Below are 21469 nucleotides of genomic sequence, written 5' to 3' on the forward strand. Positions count from 1 at the left end.
CCCTGGCTCTTCCCTGCAATTCTACAGTACAGTAAGAGGGAAAAGAGAGGGGGGGCATTAAAATTGGCACTGTATACAGTATTATATTGAAAAGCAGCTATTAGGGACATAACTCAGTTAGTCCCTGTATATATATAGCGCTCTGGTGTGTGCTGGCATACTCTTACTCTGTCCCCCCAAAGGGCTTTTGTGGGTCCTGTCCTCTGTTGGAGCATTCCCTGTGTGTGTGGAGTGTGTCGGTACGGCTGTGTCGACATGTTTGAGGAGGATAATGATGTGGAGGGGGAGCAGATGCCTTTAGCAGGGATGTCACCCCCTGGGGGTCAGACACCTGAGTGGATGGTATTATGGCAGGAAATGAGTGCACGTATAGACTCCTTACATAAAAAATTTGACGACATGCCGACTGTGGGACAGCCGAGTCTTCAGCTCGTGCCTGTCCAGGTGTCTCAAAAGTCATCAGGGGCTCTGAAACGCCCGCTATCTCAGGTGGCACAAGTAGATGTCGACACGGATACTGACACCAGTGTCGACGACGATGAGTCAAATTTAATGCCCGTTAAGGCCATTCACTGCATGATTGAGGCAATGAAAGAGGTGTTAAATATTTCTGATTTACATCCAGGTACCACAAAAAAGGGTATTATGTTTGGGGAGAAAAAAAAACTACCTGTAGTTTTTCCCCCGTCAGATGAATTAAATGGTGTGTGAAGAAGCGTGGGCTTCCCCTGATAAGAAATTGGTAATTCCTAAGAAGCTACTAATGGCGTTCCCTTTCCCGCCAGAGGATAGGTTACGTTGGGAAACACCCCCGAAGGTGGATAAAGCGCTCACACGTTTGTCTAAAAAGGTGGCACTACCGTCCCAGGATACGGCCGCCCTTAAGGAACCTGTTGATAGAAAGCAGGAGGCGATCCTGAAGTCTGTATATAAACACTCAGGCATTATACTCAGACCAGCTATTGCGTCAGCATGGATGTGCAGTGCTGCCGCTGCGTGGTCAGATAAACTGTCAGAAGATATTGACACGTTAGACAGAGACACGATCCTGCTAACAATTGACCATATCAAAGACTCAGTCTTATACATGAGAGATGCACAGAGGGAAATCTGCCGGCTGGCATCTAAAGTAAGTGCATTATCCATCTCTGCTAGGAGATGCTAATGGACACATGGAAGTTTTGCCTTATAAGGGGGAGGAATTATTTGGGGATGGTCTCTCCGACCTAGTTTCCACAGCAACGTCTGGGAAGTCAGCATTTTTACCCCATGTCCCCTCACAGCCTAAGAAGGCGCCATTTTATCAGGTTCAGTCCTTTCGGTCCCAGAAAAACAAGCGGGGAAAAGGAGGGTCTTTTCTGTCAAGAGGCAGAGGCAGGGGAAAAAGGCTGCAGCAAACAGCAGGTTCCCAGGAACAAAAGTCCTCCCCCGCTTCCTCTTCCAAGTCCGCCGCATGACGGTGGGGCTTCACAGGCGGAGCCAGGTACGGTGGGGGCCCGCCTCAGGAATTTCAGCGATCAGTGGGCTCGCTCACAGGTGGATCCCTGGATCCTTCAAATAGTATCTCAGGGATACAGGCTGGAATTCGAGGCGACTCCACCCCGCCGTTTCCTAAAATCCGCCTTGCCGATTGCTCCCTCAGACAGGGAGGCGGTGCTAGCAGCGATTCACAAGATGTATTCCCAGCAGGTGATAATCAAGGTACCCCTACTTCAACAAGGCCGGGGTTACTATTCCACACTATTTGTGGTGCCGAAACCGGACGGTTCGGTGAGACCCATTTTAAATTTGAAATCCTTGAACACATACATAAAAAAATTCAAGTTCAAGATGGAATCGCTCAGGGCGGTTATTGCAAGCCTGGACGAGGGGGATTACATGGTATCCCTGGACATCAAGGATGCTTACCTGCATGTCCCCATTTACAATTCTCACCAGGAGTACCTCAGATTTGTGGTACAGGATTGCCATTACCAATTCCAGACGCTGCCGTTTGGACTCTCCACGGCACCGAGGGTATTTACCAAGGTTATGGCGGAATGTTTCTCCCGGAGGAGAAAGCCAGGGAGTTGTCTTCTCTAGTCAGAGACCTCCTAAAACCAAAACAGGTATCGGTGCATCACTGCACGCGGGTCCTGGGAAAGATGGTAGCTTCTTACGAAGCAAGTGGTCCGGATCGCATCTTCAGATGCATCGTTTAATAACCCTGTCTCCACGAACCAGGGTGTCTCTTCTGTGGTGGCTGCACAGTGCTCATCTTCTGGAGGGCCGCAGATTCGGCATACAGGACTGGGTCCTGGTGACCACGGATGCCAGCCTACGAGGCTGAGGGGCAGTCACAAAGGGAAGAAATTTCCAAGGACTATGGTCAAGTCAGAAGACTGCCCTTCACATAAATATTCTGGAACTAAGGGCCATTTACAATGCCCTAAGTCAAGCAAAATCCCTGCTCCTACACCAGCCGGTGCTGATCCAGTCAGACAACATCACGGCAGTCGCCCATGTGAATCGACAGGGCGGCACAAGAAGCAGGACGGCGATGGCAGAAGCCACAAAAATTCTCCGATGGGCGGAGAATCATGTACTAGCACTGTCAGCAGTGTTCATCCCGGGAGTGGACAACTGGGAAGCAGACTTTCTCAGCAGGCACGACCTCCACCCGGGAGAGTGGGGACTTCATCCAGAAGTCTTCCAAATGATTGTAAATCAATGGGGTCGTCCACAGGTGGACATGATGGCGTCCCGCCTAAACAAAAAACTAGAGAAGTATTGCGCCAGGTCAAGAGACCCTCAGGCGATAGCTGTGGACGCTCTAGTGACACAGTGGGTGTACCGGTCAGTTTATGGGTTCCCTCCTCTACCTCTCATACCAAAGGTATTGAGAATAATAAGAAAGCGAGGAGTAAACACAATTCTCGTGGTTCCGGATTGGCCGAGAAGAGCGTGGTACCCGGAACTTCAAGAGATGATCTCAGAGGACCCGTGGTCTCTGCCGCTCAGACAGGACCTGCTGCAGCAGGGCCCCTGTCTGTTCCAAGACTTACCGCGGCTGCGTTTGACGGCATGGCGGTTGAACGCCGGATCCTGAAGGAAAAGGGCATTCCGGAGGAAGTCATTCCTACGCTTATTAAAGCCAGGAAAGAGGTCACAGCAACTCATTATCACCGCATATGGCGGAGGTATGTTGCATGGTGTGAGGCCGAAAAGGCCCCAACGGAGGAATTTCAACTAGGTCGATTTCTGCATTTCCTGCAAGCAGGAGTGAATATGGGCCTAAAACTGGGTTCCATTAAGGTACAGATCTCGGCTCTGTCAATTTTCTTTCAAAAAGAACTAGCTTCAGTACCTGAAGTTCAGACATTTGTGAAAGGAGTGCTGCATATTCAGCCCCCATTTGTGCCTCCTGTGGCACCTTGGGATCTCAACGTGATGTTGAGTTTCTTAAAATCACATTGGTTTGAGCCACTAAAAACCGTGGATCTGAAATATCTCACGTGGGAAGTGGTCATGTTATTGGCCTTGGCTTCAGCCAGGCGAGTGTCAGAGTTGGCGGCTTTATCATGTAAAAGCCCTTATCTGATTTTCCATATGGATAGGGCAGAATTGAGGACTCGTCCCCAGTTTCTCCCTAAGGTGGTGTCAGCGTTTCACCTGAATCAGCCTATTGTGGTGCCTGCGGCTACTAAGGATTTGGAGGACTCCAAGTTGCTAGACGTTGTCAGGGCCCTGAAAATATATGTTTCCAGGACGGCTGGAGTCAGAAAATCTGACTCGCTGTTTATCCTGTATGCACCCAACAAGCTGGGTGCTCCTGCTTCTAAGCAGACTATTGCTCGTTGGATTTGTAGTACAATTCAGCTTACACATACTGTGGCAGGCCTGCCACAGCCAAAATCTGTCAATGCCCATTCCACAAGGAAGGTGGGCTCATCTTGGGCGGCTTCCCAAGGGGTCTCGGCTTTACAACTTTGCCGAGCTGCTACTTGGTCAGGGGCAAACACGTTTGCAAAATTCTATAAATTTGATACCCTGGCTGAGGAGGACCTTGAGTTCTCTCATTCGGTGCTGCAGAGTCATCCGCACTCTCCCGCCCGTTTGGGAGCTTTGGTATAATCCCCATGGTCCTTACGGAGTTCCCAGCATCCACTAGGACGTCAGAGAAAATAAGAATTTACTCACCGGTAATTCTATTTCTCGTAGTCCGTAGTGGATGCTGGGCGCCCATCCCAAGTGCGGTTTATCTGCAATACTTGTACATAGTTATTGTTAACTAAATCGGGTTATTGTTGAGCCATCTGTTGAGAGGCTCTATTGTTTCATACTGTTAACTGTGTTTCATATCACGAGTTGTACGGTGTGATTGGTGTGGCTGGTATGAGTCTTACCCGGGATTCAAAATCCTTCCTTATTGTGTACGCTCGTCCGGGCACAGTACCTAACTGAGGCTTGGAGGAAGGTCATAGTGGGAGGAGCCAGTGCACACCAGGTAGTCTAAGATCTTTCTAGAGTGCCCAGCCTCCTTCGGAGCCCGCTATTCCCCATGGTCCTTACGGAGTTCCCAGCATCCACTACGGACTACGAGAAATAGAATTACCGGTGAGTAAATTCTTATTTTATATGTTTATTAATTTTCAAATGTGGCTATACATGTGGATTATATTTTAATAAAGCTGTATATTTATTTTTATTATATATCTGGTTTCAGCGCTCCTTGATATGTTTAGTGTATAATTGTTAGTAAATTTAACACCAAAAGTTTTGGATCTTTATGGCCACAGAATTTTCTTTTGCTCCATATGTGTTTTTACTGTTTTCGGTCAACCCCATAGATGCAGAGCTCTGTAGTCCCAAACTGCATCAGTATTGTCCATTTGAATACAATGAATGGGTTCTACTCACATATGGCCTCCAGCACATAATGCCTGACTACATCCGTGTGGACTGATGTCTGGTAAAGGATTATGGGAGATCTTCTGCCACACAGCATTATTTCTTAGTATATTTAAATGTTTAAATGATTTGAGCTATATATTGCCATAGCAATATACATTATCGGAGAACACATGCAGATCTGGTTATTCTCTTTGGATTTTCAGTCGTATTGGCCAGACAATGCACTTTGTGCAACCAAATAAAAAAAATTGCTCTGAATTATTTCAATCTCATTGGACCTAAAAATGTAAAATCTGGTCGGCCCAGATGTGGGGATATTCCCGGAGAGGAACCCGGGAGTGACCTCTCTAAGCTGGCCATACGGGATCTGAATGTTCAGAAGAAGACAACATGCAAGCAGATAGTGGTATCATCAGACCTCCCCATATAACCGTTACCGGCGTGTCCCATAATGAGCCTGTTTCCATGGCGTTATCATCAGTCACCGCGATAGCGTTCCACCCACATAGTGCTACTGTATGTCAGGCCAGGTGCCCGTTGTTTCCATATTGCTGGAGGTGAAGCATGTTATGTCACATTATCTCAGGTTTGTCCGTCTCGATCACACAAACCTCCTCAGTCTATAATGGACGGCTCTTATGTATACTGAAAGCACCAGAGAATGGCGGCAGTGGTGCACTTACCATAGATAATCCTTCGTCTTCCACCAGAGATAATGACAGATGTCACTTATACATTAGCTGGAATAAATACTTTGTGCTTTAATGTGATGTGTTGATGGGGAACCTCTGATATGACTTCTTATTTATAGTCATTCTGGATGTCAGAAGATCCCTACAGGTAATGGTTTCAGCCATCTGCTAATAACGAGAAGAGTGACACGGCGCAGCCTAGTAAACCAGGCATTCTGCCAGTGTGAAGAGACACGTGGCACCTTCCTGTCTGCTAGTGTGAAGAGACACGTGGCACCTTCCTGTCTGCTAGTGTGAAGAGACACGTGGCACCTTCGTGTGTGCTAGTGTGAAGAGACACGTGGCACCTTCCTGTCTGCTAGTGTGAAGAGACACGTGGCACCTTCCTGTCTGCTAGTGTGAAGAGACACGTGGCACCTTCCTGTGTGCTAGTGTGAAGAGACACGTGGCACCTTCGTGTGTGCTAGTGTAAAGAGACACGTGGCACCTTCCTGTCTGCTAGTGTGAAGAGACACGTGGCACCTTCCTGTCTGCTAGTGTGAAGAGACACGTGGCACCTTCCTGTCTGCTAGTGTGAAGAGACACGTGGCACCTTCCTGTCTGCTAGTGTGAAGAGACATGTGGCACCTTCCTGTGTGCTAGCGTGAAGAGACATGTGGCACCTTCCTGTCTGCTAGTGTGAAGAGACACGTGGCACCTTCCTGTCTGCTAGTGTGAAGAGACACGTGGCACCTTCCTGTCTGCTAGTGTGAAGAGACACGTGGCACCTTCCTGTCTGCTAGTGTGAAGAGACATGTGGCACCTTCCTGTGTGCTAGCGTGAAGAGACATGTGGCACCTTCCTGTCTGATAGTGTGAAGAGACATGTGGCACCTTCCTGTCTGCTAGTGTGAAGAGACACGTGGCACCTTCCTGTCTGCTAGTGTGAAGAGGCACGTGGCACCTTCCTGTCTGCTAGTGTGAAGAGACACGTGGCACCTTCCTGTGTGCTAGTGTGAAGAGACACGTGGCACCTTCGTGTGTGCTAGTGTAAAGAGACACGTGGCACCTTCCTGTCTGCTAGTGTGAAGAGACACGTGGCACCTTCCTGTCTGCTAGTGTGAAGAGACACGTGGCACCTTCCTGTCTGCTAGTGTGAAGAGACACGTGGCACCTTCCTGTCTGCTAGTGTGAAGAGACACGTGGCACCTTCCTGTGTGCTAGCGTGAAGAGACATGTGGCACCTTCCTGTCTGCTAGTGTGAAGAGACACGTGGCACCTTCCTGTGTGCTAGCGTGAAGAGACACGTGGCACCTTCCTGTCTGCTAGTGTGAAGAGGCACGTGGCACCTTCGTGTGTGCTAGTTTGAAGAGACACGTGGCACCTTCGTGTGTGCTAGTTTGAAGAGACACGTGGCACCTTAGTGGATAAGATTAAACAATGACAAAAGCTGGTGTTCTGTTTTTAATGAAAGTCACTAAGACACATTTTCACAGACCCCAATGTGGATGATAAATGAGAATGATTTTTGCACTGATGCATGAAATGGTGCAGAATGGTGAGTAATGGGAATTACTGATGTTTTCCAGCTTAACAGAGATGTCTGCAGGTTCTGCGGTCCCAAGCACACGCCCTCGTCACCAGAAGTCCATGTCCGCATCAGGACATCCAATTAAAGTCACCTTGCCTACTATCAAAGATGGTACTGAAGGGTTCCGCCCGAGGTAATTTCCGTCATGTGTATAGACACTAACTTCTGGTTTATTGTGTGGGTGGCTGTCCCTGCCACCAATTTTCCTGTTTTGTCTTTGTTTGGACCTGGCAATGCCCACTGATGACATCATATCCACCCCAAAGATATTGCACATATCAGACCCACAGGCCAAGCACACCAAGTTATTGTATTGTAATAAGTTATTACAGCCCTATAATATTGTCAGGAAACCCCTCTGAGGAATCAAAGGGATTCTGGGGAAGAGAAGTAAAACAAGTGTACATCTGCTGAGTTGTAAGTTGTGCAGGTGGACTTAATAGCACTATTGTAGTTACTACGAGTAGTAGAATATTCAGATTCATCGCTTATTGTATGCATTAGCCAAATAGAGCATGGACATCAGAATGATAGGGCTAGAGGCCCCATACATCTATATCCCACACTTCCATACATAACTTGTATAACAGACAAAGCACATTATAATATTGACCATGCTTAGACATTCCTGTTCTCCATTGACGACTGTCAGAGTATAATGTGCGTGAAAGTCTGATTTTCTTTCCAGTGACTAAGAAACACTTTTATTTCCCCTTTTTATAGCAGCGCGAACCAGAGAGTACCGGCCACCTCCCCCTCCGCTCACAGTATTAGTACTACTACCCCAGACCGCACTCGCTTCCCTCGCGGAAGTACCAGCCGAAGCACTTTCCACGGAGAGCAGCTCAGGGATCGGCGCACAGCTACTTATAATGGACCACCCGCATCTCCTGCCCACGAGTCCAGTCAGTTCTCTCATAGTAGGAGAGGAACCTCCACTGGTATTATCAGCAAGATTACCTCCAAGTTTGTACGAAGGTAAGTGTTTATACATGGCCGTTATCTTACTAGAGTCGCTCTCTGTCACATGATCACTTAATACAGCATTCATAGGTCACATCGTTTACAGGTTTGTCAGACATTCATGAGTTAGTGCTCTCTGTACTAAGCCCTGGAGAGTGATAGCAGCCAATCAGCTCCTGTCATGTTACAGGCTGTGTTTGTGATTGGCTGGGACACTGAGATGATGTGTACCGGGATGATATGTTTGCCGATGGGCCGACAGATCGTTATCGATACACAAATCAGAGCGATCTAATGAAGGGTTCCGTTCTTCATTAGCATACACCATGCAGCAGGGCTGACCGGGCGACTGTGGGCACCCACATATCGGGCATACACACTGAACTATATGCCCGATACGCCGTTCCGATTTGGATGGAAAGTACATATCCGGCTAATACGGTCTCATTGTGGGCCTGGCTTATCTCCATCCGTGGCTAAGTATATAGACCCCTAAGTTCTCCATTAAAGTGACAGGTCAGAGTGGAGGCTGCCATTTTGTCTGCTTTGTGTATTAGTGATAGTGAATTAGCAGGCTGATTGTTGCCTGGTCTATATAGTGGCTGTCTCCATTTTGTATATGTAACAGAAACGCCATATAAACCCCAGAAGTAGCTGTGGTTCCGCATTCCTTATTGTGCTATATTGTAGTTCACCTGTTCATCCAAATCTGTATGCAAAGCAAGTGACGCCCATTAATAAATAGGTGAATAATTCATATTATTGTTTTGATGCCTCCTGTAAGTAATTTATTAAACCAGTATTTGTAATTTTTAGCAATTACTTTAACAAGGATTTATGTGAGACTGACAGGTGTCTTATAGCATAGCCCACTTTATCTGTGATATAAACTCTGAATTTTACATATGATCATGTAGGCTTATACGTAATCTCGGGCAACACTGTGAGATAAAATGTCTGTCATACCGACCAGCAGATAATGTAGACTTACACTATGTGACATCACAGTATATGGCCACCATATCTGTATCCTCCCCTGAGGAGGAGACATTTCCCTGTTACTCCCCTGTGAGATATGTCACAGTATATGGCCACGATATCTGGGTTCCTCCCCTGAGGAGCAGGCATTTCCCCAATACTCCCCTGTGAGATATGTCACAGTATATGGCCACCATATCTGCATCCTCCCCTGAGGAGGAGACATTTCCCTGTTACTCCCCTGTGAGATATGTCACAGTATATGGCCACGATATCTGGGTTCCTCCCCTGAGGAGCAGGCATTTCCCCAATACTCCCCTGTGAGATATGTCACAGTATATGGCCACCATATCTGCATCCTCCCCTGAGGAGGAGACATTTCCCTGTTACTCCCCTGTGAGATATGTCACAGTATATGGCCACGATATCTGGGTTCCTCCCCTGAGGAGCAGGCATTTCCCCAATACTCCCCTGTGAGATATGTCACAGTTTATGGCCACACGATATCTGGGTTCCTCCCCTGAGGAGGAGACATTTACATGTTACTCACCTGTGAGATTTGTCACAGTGTATGACCACAATATCTGCGTTCTCCCCTGAGGAGGAGACATTTCTCCGTTACCCCCCTGTGAGATATGTCACAGTGTATGGCTACGATATCTGGGTTCCTCCCCTGGGGAGGAGACATTTTCCCGTTACTCCCCTGTGAGATACGTCACAGTGTATGGCCACATGATATCTGGGTTCCTCCCCTGAGGAGGAGACATTTCCCTGTTACTCCCCTGTGAGATATGTCACAGTATATGGCCACACGATATCTGGGTTCCTCCTGTGAGTAGGAGACATTTCCCTGTTGCTCCCCTGTGAGATATGTCACAGTGTATGGAAACAATATCTGGGTTCCTCCCCTGAGGAGGAGACATTTCCCCGTTACTCCCCTGTGAGATATGTCACAGTGTATTGCTACGATATCTGGGTTCCTCCCCTGAGGAGGAGACATTTCCCTGTTTCTCCCCTGTGAGATATGTCACAGTATATGGCCACGATATCTGGGTTCCTCCCCTGAGGAGGAGACATTTTCCTGTTACTCCCCTGTGAGATATGTCACAGTGTATGGCCACGATATCTGCATTCCTCCCCTGAGGAAGAGACATTTCCCTGTTACTCCCCTGTGAGATATGTCACAGTGTATGACCACGATATCTGCGTTCCCTCCCTGAGGAAGAGACATTTCTCCGTTACTCCCCTGTGAGATATGCCACAGTGTATGGCCACGCGATATCTGGGTTCTCCCCTGAGGAGGAGACATTTCCCCTCTCCTCCCCTGTGAGATATGTCACAGTGTATTGCTACGATATCTGGGTTCCTCCCCTGAGGAGCAGGCATTTCCCCGTTACTCCCCTGTAAGATATGTCACAGTGTATGGCCACACAATATCTGGGTTCCTCCTCTGAGGAGGAGACATTTCTCCGTTACTCCCCTGTGAGATATGTCACAGTGTATGACCACGATATCTGCGTTCTCCCCTGAGGTGGAAACATTTCCCTGTTACTCCCCTGTGAGATATGTCACAGTGTATGGACACGATATCTGCATCCTCCCCTGAGGAGGAGACATTTCCCTGTTACTCCCCTGTGAGATATGTCACAGTATATAGCCACACGATATCTGGGTTCCTCCCCTGAGGAGGAGACATTTCCACTTTACTCCCCTGTGAGATATGTCACAGTGTATGACCACGATATCTGCGTTCTCCCCTGAGGAGGAGACATTTCTCCATTACTCCCCTGTGAGATATGCCACAGTGTATGGCCACGCGATAACTGGGTTCTCCCCTGAGGAGGAGACATTTCCCCTCTCCTCCCCTGTGAGATATGTCACAGTGTATGGCCACCATATCTGCATCCTCCCCTGAGGAGGAGACATTTCCCTGTTACTCCCATGTGAGATATGTCACAGTATATGGCCACCATATCTGCATCCTCATCTGAGGAGGAGACATTTCCCCGTTACTCCCCTGTGAGATATGTCACAGTATATGGCCACGATATCTGGGTTCCTCCCCTGAGGAGCAGGCATTTCCCCGTTACTCCCCTGTGAGATATGTCACAGTATATGGCCACGATATATGGGTTCCTCCCCTGAGGAGCAGGCATTTCCCCGTTACTCCCCTGTGAGATATGTCAGTTTATGGACACACGATATCTGGGTTCCTCCCCTGAGGAGGAGACATTTCCCTGTTACCCCCCAGTGAGACATGTCACAGTATATGGCCACACGATATCTGGGTTCCTCCTGTGAGTAGGAGACATTTCCCTGTTACTCCCCTGTGAGATATGTCACAGTGTATGGACACGATATCTGGGTTCCTCCCCTGAGGAGGAGACATTTACCCGTTACTCCCCTGTGAGATATGTCACAGTGTATTGCTACGATATCTGGGTTCCTCCCCTGAGGAGGAGACATTTTCCTGTTTCTCCCCTGTGAGATATGTCACAGTATATGGCCACGATATCTGGGTTCCTCCCCTGAGGAGGAGACATTTTCCTGTTACTCCCCTGTGAGATATGTCAGTGTATGGCCACGATATCTGCATTCCTCCCCTGAGGAAGAGACATTTCTCTGTTACTCCCCTGTGAGATATGCCACAGTGTATGGCCACGCGATATCTGGGTTCCTCCCCTGAGTAGGAGACATTTCCCTGTTACTCCCCTGTGAGATATGTCACAGTGTATGGACACGATATCTGGGTTCCTCCCCTGAGGAGGAGACATTTCCCCGTTACTCCCCTGTGAGATATGTCACAGTGTATTGCTACGATATCTGGGTTCCTCCCCTGAGGAGGAGACATTTCCCTGATTCTCCCCTGTGAGATATGTCACATTATATGGCCACATGATATCTGGGTTCCTCCCCTGAGGAAGAGACATTTCCCTGTTACTCTCCTGTGAGATATGTCACAGTGTATGGCCACGATATCTGGGTTCCTCCCCTGAGGAGGAGACATTTCCCTGTTACTCCCCTGTGAGATATGTCACAGTGTATGGCCACGTTATCTGCATCCTCCCCTGAGGAGGAGACATTTCCCTGTTACCCCCCAGTGAGACATGTCACAGTGTGTGGCCACACGATATCTGGGTTCCTCCCCTGAGGAGAACTTTGTCAGTTACTCCCCTGTGAGGTATGTCACAGTGTATGGCCACACGATATCTGGGTACCTCCCTTGAGGAGGAGACCTTTCTCCGTTACTCCCCTGTGAGATATGTCACAGTGTATGGCCACATGATATCTGGGTTCCTCCTCTGAGAAGGAGACATTTCCCTGTTACTCCACTGTGAGATATGTCACAGTGTATGGCCACAATATCTGGGTTCCTCCCCTGAGGAGCAGGCATTTTCCCGTTACTCCCCTGTGAGATATGTCACAGTTTATGGACACACAATATCTGGGTTCCTCCCCTGAGGAGGAGACATTTCCCTGTTACCCCCCAGTGAGACATGTCACAGTATATGGCCACACGATATCTGGGTTCCTCCCCTGAGGAGGAGACATTTACATGTTACTCACCTGTGAGATTTGTCACAGTGTATGACCACAATATCTGCGTTCTCCCCTGAGGAGGAGACATTTCTCCGTTACTCCCCTGTGAGATATGTCACAGTGTATGGCTACGATATCTGGGTTCCTCCCCTGGGGAGGAGACATTTTCCCGTTACTCCCCTGTGAGATACATCACAGTGTATGGCCACATGATATCTGGGTTCCTCCCCTGAGGAGGTGACATTTCCCTGTTACTCCCATGTGAGATATGTCACAGTATATGGCCACACGATGTCTGGGTTCCTCCCCTGAGGAGGAGACATTTCCCTGTTACTCTCCTGTGAGATATGTCACAGTGTATGGCCATGATATCTGGGTTCCTCCCCTGAGGAGGAGACATTTCCCTGTTACTCCCCTGTGAGATTTGTCACAGTGTATGTCCACATGATATCTGCATCCTCCCCTGAGGAGGAGACATTTCCCTGTTACTCCCCTGTGAGATATGTCACAGTATATGGCCACACGATATCTGGGTTCCTCCCCTGAGGAGGAGACATTTCCCTGTTACTCCCCTGTGAGATATGTCACAGTTTATGGACACACGATATCTGGGTTCCTCCCCTGAGGAGACATTTCCCCGTTACTCCCCTGTGAGATATGTCACAGTGTATTGCTACGATATCTGGGTTCCTCCCCTGAGGAGGAGACATTTCCCTGTTTCTCCCCTGTGAGATATGTCACATTATATGGCCACATGATATCTGGGTTCCTCCCCTGAGGAGAACTTTCTCAGTTACTGCCCTGTGAGGTATGTCACAGTGTATGGGCACACGATATCTGGGTACCTCCCTTGAGGAGGAGACCTTTCTCCGTTACTCCCCTGTGAGATATGTCACAGTGTATGGCCACATGATATCTGGGTTACTCTCCTGAGGAGGAGACATTTCCCTGTTACTCCCCTGTGAGATATGTCACAGTGTATGACCACGATATCTGGGTTCCTCCCCTGAGGAGGAGACATTTCCCCGTTACTCCCCTGTGAGATATGTCACAGTGTATGGCCACGTTATCTGCATCCTCCCCTGAGGAGGAGACATTTCCCTGTTACCCCCCAGTGAGACATGTCACAGTATATGGCCACACGATATCTGGGTTCCTCCCCTGAGGAGGAGACATTTACATGTTACTCACCTGTGAGATTTGTCACAGTGTATGACCACAATATCTGCGTTCTCCCCTGAGGAGGAGACATTTCTCCGTTACTCCCCTGTGAGATATGTCACAGTGTATGGCTACGATATCTGGGTTCCTCCCCTGAGGAGGAGACATTTCCCTGATTCTCCCCTGTGAGATATGTCACATTATATGGCCACATGATATCTGGGTTCCTCCCCTGAGGAGGAGACATTTCCCTGTTACTCTCCTGTGAGATATGTCACAGTGTATGGCCACACGATATCTGGGGTCCTCCCCTGAGGAGGAGACCTTTCTCCGTTACTCCCCTGTGAGATATGTCACAGTGTATGGCCACGATATCTGGGTTCCTCCCCTGAGGAGGAGACATTTCCCTGTTACTCCCCTGTGAGATATGTCACAGTGTATGGCCACGTTATCTGCATCCTCCCCTGAGGAGGAGACATTTCCCTGTTACCCCCCAGTGAGACATGTCACAGTGTGTGGCCACACGATATCTGGGTTCCTCCCCTGAGGAGAACTTTGTCAGTTACTCCCCTGTGAGGTATGTCACAGTGTATGGCCACACGATATCTGGGTACCTCCTCTGAGGAGGAGACATTTCCCTGTTACTCCCCTGTGAGATATGTCACAGTGTATGGCCACATGATATCTGGGTTCCCCCTCTGAGGAGGAGACATTTCCCTGTTACTCCCCTGTGAGATATGTCACAGTGTATGGCCACAATATCTGGGTTCCTCCCCTGAGGAGCAGGCATTTTCCCGTTACTCCCCTGTGAGATATGTCACAGTTTATGGACACACGATATCTGGGTTCCTCCCCTGAGGAGGAGACATTTCCCTGTTACCCCCCAGTGAGACATGTCACAGTATATGGCCACACGATATCTGGGTTCCTCCCCTGAGGAGGAGACATTTACATGTTACTCCCCTGTGAGATTTGTCACAGTGTATGACCACGATATCTGGGTTCCTCCCCTGAGGAGGAGACATTTCCCCGTTACTCCCCTGTGAGATATGTCACAGTGTATAGCCACGTTATCTGCATCCTCCCCTGAGGAGGAGACATTTCCCTGTTACCCCCCAGTGAGACATGTCACAGTATATGGCCACACGATATCTGGGTTCCTCCCCTGAGGAGGAGACATTTACATGTTACTCACCTATGAGATTTGTCACAGTGTATGACCACAATATCTGCGTTCTCCCCTGAGGAGGAGACATTTCTCCGTTACTCCCCTGTGAGATATGTCACAGTGTATGGCTACGATATCTGGGTTCCTCCCCTGGGGAGGAGACATTTTCCCGTTACTCCCCTGTGAGATACATCACAGTGTATGGCCACATGATATCTGGGTTCCTCCCCTGAGGATGAGACTTTTCCCTATTACTCCCCTGTGAGATATGTCACAGTATATTGCCACACGATATCTGGGTTCCTCCTGTGAGTAGGAGACATTTCCCTGTTACTCCCCTGTGAGATATGTCACAGTGTATGGACACGATATCTGGGTTCCTCCCCTGAGGAGGAGACATTTCCCCGTTACTCCCCTGTGAGATATGTCACAGTGTATTGCTACGATATCTGGGTTCCTCCCCTGAGGAGGTGACATTTCCCTGTTACTCCCATGTGAGATATGTCACAGTATATGGCCACACGATGTCTGGGTTCCTCCCCTGAGGAGGAGACATTTCCCTGTTACTCTCCTGTGAGATATGTCACTGTGTATGGCCATGATATCTGGGTTCCTCCCCTGAGGAGGAGACATTTCCCTGTTACTCCCCTGTGAGATTTGTCACAGTTTATGGACACACGATATCTGGGTTCCTCCCCTGAGGAGACATTTCCCCGTTACTCCCCTGTGAGATATGTCACAGTGTATTGCTACGATATCTGGGTTCCTCCCCTGAGGAGGAGACATTTCCCTGTTTCTCCCCTGTGAGATATGTCACATTATATGGCCACATGATATCTGGGTTCCTCCCCTGAGGAGAACTTTCTCAGTTACTGCCCTGTGAGGTATGTCACAGTGTATGGGCACACGATATCTGGGTACCTCCCTTGAGGAGGAGACCTTTCTCCGTTACTCCCCTGTGAGATATGTCACAGTGTATGGCCACATGATATTTGGGTTCCTCTCCTAAGGAGGAGACATTTCCCTGTTACTCCCCTGTGAGATATGTCACAGTGTATTACCACGATATCTGGGTTCTCCCCTGAGGAGGAGACATTTCCCCATTACTCCCCTATGAGATATGTCACAGTGTATGGCCACGATATCTGGGTTCCTCCCCTGAGGAGGTGACATTTCCCTGTTACTCCCATGTGAGATATGTCACAGTTTATGGCCACACGATATCTGGGGTCCTCCCCTGAGGAGGAGACATTTCCCTGTTACTCCCATGTGAGATATGTCACAGTATATGGCCACACGATATCTGGGTTCCTCCCCTGAGGAGGAGACATTTCCCTGTTACTCCCCTGTGAGATATGTCACAGTGTATGTCCACATGATATCTGCATCCTCCCTTGAGGAGGAGACATTTCCCTGTTACTCCCCTGTGATATCTGTCACAGTGTATGGCCACATGATATCTGCATCCTCCCCTGAGGAGGAGACATTTCCCTGTTACTCCCCTGTGAGATATGTCACAGTATATGGCCACACGATATCTGGGTTCCTCCCCTGAGGAGGAGACATTTCCCTGTTACTCCCCTGTGATATCTGTCACAGTGTATGGCCACGCGATATCTGGGTTCTCCCCTGGGGAGCAGACATTTCCCTGTTACTCCCCTGTGAGATATGTCACAGTGTATGACCACGATATCTGGGTTCTCCCCTGAGGAGGAGACATTTCCCCATTACTCCCCTGTGATATTTGTCACAGTGTATGGCTACATGATATCTGGGTTCCTCCCCTGAGGAGGATACATTTCCCTGTTACTCCCCTGCGATGTCTGTCACAGTATATGGCCACACGATATCTGGGTTCCTCCCCTGAGGAGGAGACATTTCCCTGTTACTCCCCTGTGAGATATGTCACAGTTTATGGACACACGATATCTGGGCTCCTCCCCTGAGGAGACATTTCCACTTTACTCCCCTGTGAGATATTTCACAGTGTATGGACACGATATCTGCATCCTCCCCTGAGGAGGAGACATTTCCCTGTTACTCCCATATGAGATATGTCACAGTGTATGGCCACGATATCTGTATCCTCCCCCTGAGGAGGAGACATTTCCCTGTTACCCCCCAGTGAGACATGTCACAGTGTATGGCCACACGATATCTGGGTTCCTCCCCTGAGGAGACATTTCCCTGTTACTCCCCTGTGAGATATGTCACAGTGTATTGCTACGATATCTGGGTTCCTCCCCTGAGGAGGAGACATTTCCCTGTTTCTCCCCTGTGAGATATGTCACAGTATATGGCCACGATATCTGGGTTCCTCCCCTGAGGAGGAGACATTTCCCTGTTACTCCCATGTGAGATATGTCACAGTATATGGCCACACGATATCTGGGTTCCTCCCCTGAGGAAGAGACATTTCCCTGTTACTCCCCTGTGAGATATGTCACAGTATATGGCCACACGATATCTGGGTTCCTCCCCTGAGGAGGAGACATTTCCCTGTTACTCTCCTGTGAGATATGTCACAGTGTATGGCCACGCGATATCTGGGTTCCTCCCCTGAGGAGGAGACATTTCCCTGTTACTCCCCTGTGAGATATGTCACAGTGTATGGCCACATGATATCTGCATCCTCCCCTGAGTAGGAGACATTTCCCTGTTACTCCCCTGTGATATCTGTCACAGTATATGGCCACACGATATCTGGGTTCCTCCCCTGAGGAGGAGACATTTCCCTGTTACTCCCCTGTGATATCTGTCAGTGTATGGCCACATGATATCTGCATCCTCCCCTGAGGAGGAGACATTTCCCTGTTACTCCCCTGTGAGATATGTCACAGTATATGGCCACACAATATCTGGGTTCCTCCCCTGAGGAGGAGACATTTCCCTGTTACTCTCCTGTGAGATATGTCACAGTGTATGGCTACATGATATATGGGTTCCTCCCCTGAGGAGGAGACATTTCCCCGTTACTCCCCTGTGAGATATGTCACAGTATATGGCCACACAATATCTGGGTTCCTCCCCTGAGGAGGAGACATTTCCCTGTTACTCTCCTTTGAGATATGTCACAGTGTATGGCTACATGATATCTGGGTTCCTCCCCTGAGGAGGAGACATTTCCCCGTTACTCCCCTGTGAGATATGTCACAGTGTATGGCTACATGATATCTCTGCTGTAACAGGGGAAATGTCCGCCGTTCGGCCATGATAGAGCATACAGCGCCCAATGCGGGCAACCAATTACCGAATCTTTCAGAACTGCTGGGCGATTTTGGATGTCTGACAGACTGATAATTACTAATCGGCCAGGGCAATACCCTGTTCAGTGATCTGATTATCAGCTCATCGGGCCGATAGAACAGTGTATGTCCAGCATTACAGTTAAAAAATGTAAATACAAATTCCATCTGCTGAATGGAATAAAATGTTATAGTTTTATACACTCAGAAATAGGAGCATATTTTATACTAGGTGATTCATCGCACCCTGCGGGCGCTCTTCACACCATCGGAAAGGGGCTGTGCCCCCTTAACCCTTGCATGCCCCAATATTGCACGCCCCAATATTTTTATTACATGGAGTATTACCTCCAATCTTAATTTCTTTATCATCCACTAGGGGTCACTGGAGTACTCTTGGGATATGGACGGGCTTCCGTAGGAACAGCACTGAATATTTAAATTTAGAACACTCCACCCCTCCATATCCCCGAGTACCTCAGTGTTTTTTCTGTGCTCGAAGTAGTAACAGCTCTGTGGCTAAGAGTCACAATTACTTTGAATTTTTATTTTTATTTTTCTATTTTTCTATTCTATACATCCCTTTTCCCCTTCCAAAAGGCAGGGTCAGGGATAGTGCAGCTGCTGATAGCAGCAGGGGCGTGTCGGGCCTCTCTGAAAGAGCTCCCTCACAGCCACACACACAGATCCTCCTGCTCAGGCTGGCCGGCGCTTGTACAGAAGCCCCGTCGGAGCCTCCTCACAAGCTGCAGGAGTGAAGGTATGTGAGATGTGGGGACATTGTTACTGGGGACTCTGCAGACTGCCTCCGGCCGCCGCCGCACACGGCTCCGGCCGCCGCTGCTCTCCCCACTCACACGGCTCCGGCAGCCGCTGCTCTCCCGCTCACACGGCTCCGGCAGCCGCTGCTCTCCCGCTCACACGGCTCCGGCCGCCGATGCTCTCCCCACTCACACGGCTCCGGCCGCCGCTGCTCTCCCGCTCACTGCGCCGGCCGCCGCTGCTGCTCTGGCCGCTCGCACTGCTCCGGGTCCCACCGCTGTTTTACCCGCTGTTCACCCGGCTCCCGCGGCTCACAGCACAGCGATCCGCTCGGCGATACCCGCTGGCGGCCCCACACGCTGCGCTGCCCGCTGCTCTGCATCTCAAAGAGCATGCAGGCATTACCTCACGGGGGGGGGGGGGGGGGGCAATAAATACAGCGGCATAAGAAAATACTGCAGCAACAGCAGATGCTAGGCTGCAGGGGTATTTGCAGGGTTATAATCAGTTGTAAGTTTGTAACCAGCACTATGATTATATGTGTAAGCATAGCATGGGGGCCATTTTAACATGCTTCCTGTGTTTTCCTCTGTGATTCCAGAACGTTCCAGTACTACATCTCTACTCCACCGGAGGCGCAGGGATGTTAGTGGGATTTTGGGATCACATTTCATAGTACTGGCCACGTGTACTGCACTTGGCCAGATATATATACAGAGACACCTTACTACTATTTTACTGAGTCGTGCAAGTGTCTGTTTTTTGTGTATTGTATTGTCTGTCGCCATAATGAGTAAGGCACCAGCAAAAACTAAAAAGCATAATTGCAAAGTCTGTAGCAGTGTGTTACCGGATGGATCTACCACATGTACAGTATGTTTTGTGGATTCGGTTCAGAATACCATTTCTGCTCCAGTTTTACAACCAATGTCCTCACCGGACCCTCCGTGGGGTATGTTAGTAAATGTACTGGATAGGTTACAATCAGAATTGACCGCCGCTCGTCAGGAGCGGGAAACGGCAAGATCTGATTCTAGGGTGAGACCGCCAGAACTACCGGAGGCGTCTCAGCCTTGCGTAAGGTCCAAATCCATTTTGGGTAAACGGGATAAATTTCATATGTCTTATGATTTTCCAGTTTCTGCTATGTTGCATTCTGACGATTCCATGCCAGACCTCACGGAACAAGATGAGGGTGAGGAGGGCGAAGTGGAGTCAGATGGCGAGGATTTTAACAGTTCCGGCATTGATGATCTCATCAGAGCGGTACGTCAGTCTCTGAAGTTTCCTGAAACTGAGGAGCCTCTCGCAAATGATCAGGTTGTATTTACTAAACGACAAAAAACTCCAATAAGTTTTCCTGTGTCGGAATCTCTAAATCAGATGTTAGTAGAAACACGACAGAATCCAGATAAACGGTTTTCTATACCTCGCAGATTTAAGTCTAGTTATCCGTTTCCAGACTCGGTAACGTGTACATGGGAGAATCCACCAATAGTTGATTCTTCAGTGTCAAAGCTTACCAAGAAATTAACCATACCAGTGCCAGCAGCTACTACGCTTAAAGACCCTTCAGATCGCAAGATAGAAACTATGCTAAAATCCGTGTATGTAGCAGCAGGTGTGATGCTGAGACCTGGCTTGGTTGGCATTTGGGTCACTAAGGCGCTCATAATATGGCTTACAGAACTCAAATCTGATTTACATGACGAAAACCTGATACTTCTTGTAAATCAAATGAGTGAAGCTGTAGAGTATCTCTGCACAGCGTCTACTGACGTCTGTCAGCTCACTTCTCGTATTTCATCGTCGCTAGTTACGGCACGAAGAGCACTCTGGCTGCGTGCTTATCATGCGGAGGCAGAGGTCAAACGAGGTATAGAGGCGTTGCCTTACGATGGCAAGAAGCTGTTTGGTCCTGAATTGGACGCATGGATTGCTGAGGCTACGGGAGGTAAGTCTGTTTTCTTACCATTGCCTCCACCGGTATCAAGAAGGAGGTACGCTGGACCTTCGTTCAAATCCTTTAGACCTCAGTCCTTTCGAGGACGTGGCAGAGGAACAGCCACGCCTGCTAGACGTGGTCGCGGACGTGGTTTCCAACAAACCAACACAACTCGCCAGGACGCTAAGGTTACCGACAAGCCAGTGGCATGACGGGCTACCAGCCCATCTCGGTTCTCCGATTGTGGGAGCACGCCTTCAGACGTTCCATTTGGCGTGGTTCCACACATCCGCGGATGGGTGGATCCGCAATTTAGTGTTAAAAGGTTACAAAATAGAGTTCGACTGTCTTCCGCCTCTGCGGTTTTTCAAGACAAGATTGCCTCTGTCGGACGACAAGAGGATGGTTCTGCAAATTGCCATTCAGTCCCTACTGGATTCAGCAGTTTTGATTCCGGTCCCTGTACACCAACAGGGTCAGGGTTACTATTCAAGTCTGTTTGTAGTACCGAAGCCGGATGGCTCAGTCAGACCAATATTGAACTTAAAGGGTC

At 48.9% G+C, this 21469-nt stretch overlaps 1 protein-coding gene across 1 annotated transcript in view; it reads left to right on the top strand.

Moving 5' to 3' along the window:
- The window catches only part of MARK1 (microtubule affinity regulating kinase 1), a 721120-nt gene that overhangs the window by 660461 nt on the left and 39190 nt on the right, over positions 1-21469 (top strand). Inside the window, exons 12-13 of the mRNA XM_063919434.1 lie at positions 7153-7287; positions 7878-8132. Of these exons, the coding sequence (XP_063775504.1) occupies positions 7153-7287; positions 7878-8132 (390 nt within the window). The remainder of the gene's footprint in view (positions 1-7152; positions 7288-7877; positions 8133-21469) is intronic.

Source organism: Pseudophryne corroboree, chromosome 4, assembly GCF_028390025.1.
Source record: "Pseudophryne corroboree isolate aPseCor3 chromosome 4, aPseCor3.hap2, whole genome shotgun sequence".
Taxonomy (NCBI): Eukaryota; Metazoa; Chordata; class Amphibia; order Anura; family Myobatrachidae; genus Pseudophryne; species Pseudophryne corroboree.